This window comes from Seriola lalandi, unplaced genomic scaffold, assembly GCF_002814215.2.
Source record: "Seriola lalandi dorsalis isolate HSWRI2012SDOR001 ecotype SW California unplaced genomic scaffold, Sedor1 jcf7180002054777, whole genome shotgun sequence".
Classification (NCBI taxonomy): Eukaryota; Metazoa; Chordata; class Actinopteri; order Carangiformes; family Carangidae; genus Seriola; species Seriola lalandi.
This window is the reverse complement of record NW_019525330.1, coordinates 712,740-718,205: the sequence shown is the minus strand read 5'-3', so window position 1 is coordinate 718,205 and position 5,466 is coordinate 712,740. Positions and strand designations below refer to the sequence as shown.

The window sequence follows — 5,466 nt, the reverse complement described above, 5'->3', positions numbered from 1 at the left end:
ACTATACTATGACGTTTTTTGCCATTTTTATGCTCTACTATAATATGTATTTTTTGGGCATTTTTATGCCTTACTATACTGTGACGTTTTGTGCCTGACTATACTATGACGTTTTTTGCCATTTTTATGTTCTACTATAATATGACTTTTTTGGGCATTTTTATGCCTTACTATACTGTGACGTTTTGTGCCTGACTATACTATGACGTTTTTTGCCATTTTTATGTTCTACTATAATATGACTTTTTTGGGCATTTTTTTGCCTTACTATACTGTGACGTTTTGTGCCTGACTATACTATGACGTTTTTTGCCATTTTTATGCTCTACTAGAATATAACTTTTTTTGGCATTTTTATGCCTTAGTAAACTATGACATTTTTTGAAATTTTATGCCATACTATACTATGACGTTTTTTGACATTTTTATGCTCTACTATAAGTTTAGACAGAGCCAGGCTGTTCCTGGTGTTTTTGCTAACTGGCTGCATGCTGTAGCGTCATATTCACTGCAGTGACATGGAAGTGGTATCTAATGTCTCAAACTAACTTTCAACAAGAAAGCAAAGGCATGTTTTACAAAACTAAATATGAATATGAAGCTATAGGGGCCAGTCAGGAAACAGTTAGCTTAGAATAAGGCCTGGAATCATGGCCAGCTGGTGATTGTTTATCAGCGTGGAGTTACAGGCCCTGAGGGCTTCAGTTTACAAACAAGAAACCTTGTTGTAAGGTTGGTGCAGAGGACTGTTACATATATTCAACAACTGAATCAGAAAAAAAAAAACACACTTTATCTGTCTCTATTTTTGTCACAAAGCAGGATATTTATAGCAATAAAAATATGCAGTTGATATAAAAAGTGGCAACAGTTTAGTATGCCAGCTATCTTGCCGTTGAGTGTTGTCACCATCTGTTTGACTAGACCAGTGGAGCTGGTAATAGATTATATTGTGTTAATAGAAAAGCAGTGTTGGGGAGTAACAGGATTGTGTAATTAAATTCCAAAATAAATGGCATTGTAATGTGTTGCAATTACTGAGAAAAATGTGTCATTTAATTACAATTACTAATCAAAATGTTGGTGATTACAAACAACTTACAACCAAATATGTTCTTTGTGATAGGTGTGAGATCTTATAACACTCACTAACTTAATTCAGCTTTGTGTTTTCATTGAATATTAACCTGGAGAGGTCATTATGCTTTGAAATTTCCACAGGACACCAACAGACTAAATTAACAGTACTGTAAAGTAATCCAAAAGTAATAAAATGTAATAAGTTATATTACTTTAATCAAGTCATTGAAACATTATTACATTTCAACAGGGTAAATAGTAATCTGTAACCTAGTAACTTTCCCAACACTGTGTGTGTGACTGTACCACAGTGTGATCTCCTCGTATTGATAACACAAATATTAGATTTAGGGTAATCGTTTATTTCTCAAAAGAATTGAATAGAGTGGCTGAAGGTCTGTCTTCTCTAACCATAAGCTATGTGATTGATAGTGAGAGGAACAAACAGGGCCAGCCTCTCTTTAATGGACTACTCAGCCAATCACTTGTCAATTTGGTTGTGTTATTGATTTAAGGCTGCTGTTTGCTCATGCCCTTTTACACCCATTTAGTTTTATCGGATGGAGGTGGGATCAGGTGAAGCTGAAATGATTTTTAGTCATTTCATGTGTTGTTATCATGCATTTTTTGTTTTTCACATGTACTTTCTCGTCATTTCATTTCTTTGCTGACGAACCCCGTAACCCTTGACTCTAACCAAAACAGTGTTATGCAGCACGCAAAAAGCTTAAAATGCATAGATATGACATGTGCCAAAACCATGAGGTCATATTAGAGTGTTTTTATGTATCGTAGTTCATCGTAGGCTGCTTTATGTGTTGTTTTGTATGCCTATGCATCTTTATTGTGTGCAGGAAACACACTACTCTAGCTTGAAACTTATTATCAACACTTACAATCAAGTGTGTTCCTGAGAATGACTTGCTGATATTAATGCAGTATAACTGACATCCTGTTATTGCTTCACCTTCGTCCACTTCGGTTCCACTGAGTGTATAAATGTGGGCTTCATGTTGGCTTCAGTTCATCAGCCATGGACAGAACTGTGCTGCTGCTCATGTTGTGTCTGCAGGCTTTCCTGCTCACCACAACCTTCACATCTGCTGATGAATCCACTCCGCTGAAGTACAAACAACAGTCTTCTGATCTGGTAAGAAGATCCACAGTCTGTATGGAGGTTTTCTAAAGATCCTTGACTTACTTGGTGTTTTCTTTTAGGACTGTTTAGGTGGAGTTGCAGTCATTTCTATACAAAGAGGTGACAAAGGTAGTTTTCTGTATAAAATTATGCATTTTGTTATTTTTTAGGTCTCTGTGGACAAACGGACATGGCAATATTGCTGCAGATTTTGCCCCCTACCAGGACAATATGGCTTCCCGGTAAACTTTACTTATTTTGAGTGTATTTTGGTAACGTTGTTTAAATTTCCTGTCATCAGCAATCTATTCCCTGTCAATAACACCTGTGCCATGAGTGATCAGATCTTGGAGCCTGGTCTCACCAAATGATGTATGAATTATAAATGAATAATGCATTTTGTGTGTTATCAGTACACATTTTTTGCCTTTTGTGTGTCATTTCACGAAATATAATTTGTCTGCTAACTATTAACCACTAACCCTCTAACCCAAACAGCCCTACATGACACTCAAAATCTTTTTGAAATTGGCGTGATATTTAAATGCAATCCCACATGTTTGGGTGTTTTTAAGTATTTTGGCTCATTGGCTGCTTTACAGTATCAGTTGTTTAGTGTGAATAATTGTTGTGCTTGGATTTGATGTCAAATAATCAACTCTCAGTACTGCCCTATACACCTTTGTGATGGTTTCTCCTTTATGTCAGCCACAAAAAACACACTTCTTTAGCTTGACACTTTTTATCAGCACTTATTATCAGCAAGGCTGTTGCTGAGAATGACTTGCATCTTGTAGAAGATGCTGGCATACAATGATAAACAACAGTCTCCTGATCTGGTAAGAAGATCCACAGTCTGTATGGAGCTTTTCTGAAGATCCTTGACTTACTTGGTGTTTTCTTTTAGGGCTGTTTAGGTGGATTCGCAGTAATTTTCTATACAAAGAGATGACAAAGGTAGTTTTCTGTGTAAAATGTTGCATTTTGTTATTTCTTAGATTAACGTGAAAAAAAAAAAAACAAGATATAGCCGCCTCTGTAGTGACCGAATAGGCGGATGTGGACCCATGGAAAAGGTAAAAACACATTTACTTTACTTTTGAGAACTTTTCATTTAGAGTAAAATACGTGAATCTACATCTTGAAAAACAGTCGCTAAAGATGCTCCTCACTGAATAGGCTGATACCAGTCAGTGAGCTTGACACTTTTTATCAGCACTTATTATCAGCAAGGCTGTTGCTGAGAATGACTTGCACCTTGTAGAAGATGCTGACATACAATGATAAACAACAGTGTCCTGATCTGGTAAGAAGATCCACAGTCTGTATGGAGCTTTTCTGAAGATCCTTGACTTACTTGGTGTTTTCTTTTAGGGCTGTTTAGGTGGATTCGCAGTCATTTCTATACAAAGAGATGACAAAGGTAGTTTTCTGTGTAAAATGATGCATTTTGTTATTTCTCAGGTTAACGTGGAAAAACGAAGTTCAGAGAACAGAGATACAGATTCCGCCAAGCCAGGAGAACATGCCTTCCCGGTAAACTTGACTTAATTTGGGTGTATTTTTCTTCTTTCTTGCAGTCACAACAAATCCCCCCAAAAGCTACATCCTGAAAATCATATCTAAATCATCCTGTGACTCTTCTTCAAATTTCATTGTTTTTGATGCTCATTGTGGTAAAGATGGATAAAATTTTCCTGGAGCTATCTGTTCTTTGGTTAATACACTGAACATGTTTTATTCATATAACTTTAGATATATAATGTGGAGACAAACTGGGAGAACCAGTTGAAACGTTTCACAAAAATAAAACTATATTTAACATGAACTCTGAGAAAGGGGATTGTTTGTACATTTTTAGGCAGCTGTGTCATTTTTCTTGTGTATCGAGTTTAAAATGATAAGTCAGACTTATAGATGAGTTTTGTCAGTTAATGATTGCTCATTTCTCTCTCTCTGTCTCTAGGACCAGTAGTTTCTTGGCTTACTTGACTGGAGGACCAGGGTGCTGCACTTGTCTTTGCTCATAAATCTGCATCTGCAATAAAAAAAAAAAAAAAGCAAAAATGCTGCATATTTTATTGTTAAGGTTACACTGTGATTTTCAGTGACAAAAACTTACTAATGCGACAGTCTAAAGGCTCTAAAAAGTAACTCGATGACCTGAACACATCACTGCTCATTTTTCATTAAATATCATATGCAGATATCTTTCTCAGAAAATAGTGAATGTGCAAAAATAAAGAGTCAACAGCATTTGTTCACTGAAATTACAGAAGTTAAATAAACTGCCACTGTGTTGAGGAGGGGAAGTAAATTTGTATTATCGTGCTCATGAATGTGCACTAATTATTTATGTTAATTGTAAAGTGTGTGGGTGTACTCCATGTTGAGTGACAATTTGGCTGTTTAATATAACTTTTTGTGTTTATGTGGATTTAAGAATGTGTGTTTTCTTGCATGTTCACTACATTAATCTGCATTATATTGGACTTAAAGTAGTAATTCATTGATTGAAACTGTATTGATTGCTTCTGCTCCATTGCTCATTGTTAGTTATTAAAGCAGTTTGATATCTGTTGGTTAAAACAATTTTTTTTGTTCTTTAGAGATACAGTGATGATGCGTATAAATGTCTGGTTTTGCCATGAAAAATAATGGCATTACCTATGAGTCCAAGTGCTGCATAATGTGACCACAAGATGGAGTCACTTTCATTTTTTTAACATCGATAGTTCACTTTGTTTGCTTTGGAAAGAAATAAAGAAATAAATATCCACAAGCTTCCATCATTGCACTGTGCACATTGTTATATGTAAGTACATGTTTCTGCCAGACTGCAACACAGAGATAAAGATTTAAGTGTGTGTGTGTGTGTGTGTGTGTGTGTGTGTGTGTAGATGATGGGAGAAGCTGGTGAGTACTGAGAAAACAACAGACAAGGACTAGGATCTAGGTGTGTGGTGGGAGATCAGGATGTTCTGGCCTATATGTTCATTGGTGAAAACACTCAGCATGTTATATCATATCTCAAGTAGCCTACTGCACAATGTTACCACAAGTTGGAGTCAGTCAACTTTGTGTAACCATTTTGTATAATTTGTTGCAAACAAAATAAAGTGTTTGAAGTGAAAAGTGAAGAATCCCATTAAGCCTCCATTATTGATAGCATTTTACTTGTATAGTAATTTTTCTAAAAGTAGACTTTTGACAAAATCAAAAAACAGTTTTTTTTTTTTAAATCAATG

The 5,466-nt window shown here is 35.7% G+C and overlaps 1 protein-coding gene across 3 annotated transcripts in view; it reads left to right on the top strand.

Annotated features, from left to right (window-relative positions):
- Positions 1-5,005, top strand: part of LOC147818005 (uncharacterized) — a 7,167-nt gene extending 2,162 nt beyond the window's left edge. The window contains exons 1-5 of one of the 3 annotated variants that reach the window (XM_087179058.1): positions 2,093-2,230; positions 2,389-2,460; positions 3,217-3,294; positions 3,683-3,754; positions 4,185-5,005. In XM_087179058.1, the coding sequence (XP_087035184.1) occupies positions 2,114-2,230; positions 2,389-2,460; positions 3,217-3,294; positions 3,683-3,754; positions 4,185-4,193 (348 nt within the window). In that variant the 5' untranslated portion in view covers positions 2,093-2,113 and the 3' untranslated portion in view covers positions 4,194-5,005. Of the gene's footprint in view, positions 1-2,092; positions 2,231-2,388; positions 2,461-3,216; positions 3,295-3,682; positions 3,755-4,184 lie in introns of those variants that run through there. The other 2 variants (XM_087179060.1, XM_087179059.1) reach the window with 2 other exon arrangements.
- Positions 5,006-5,466: the final 461 nt, after the last annotated feature.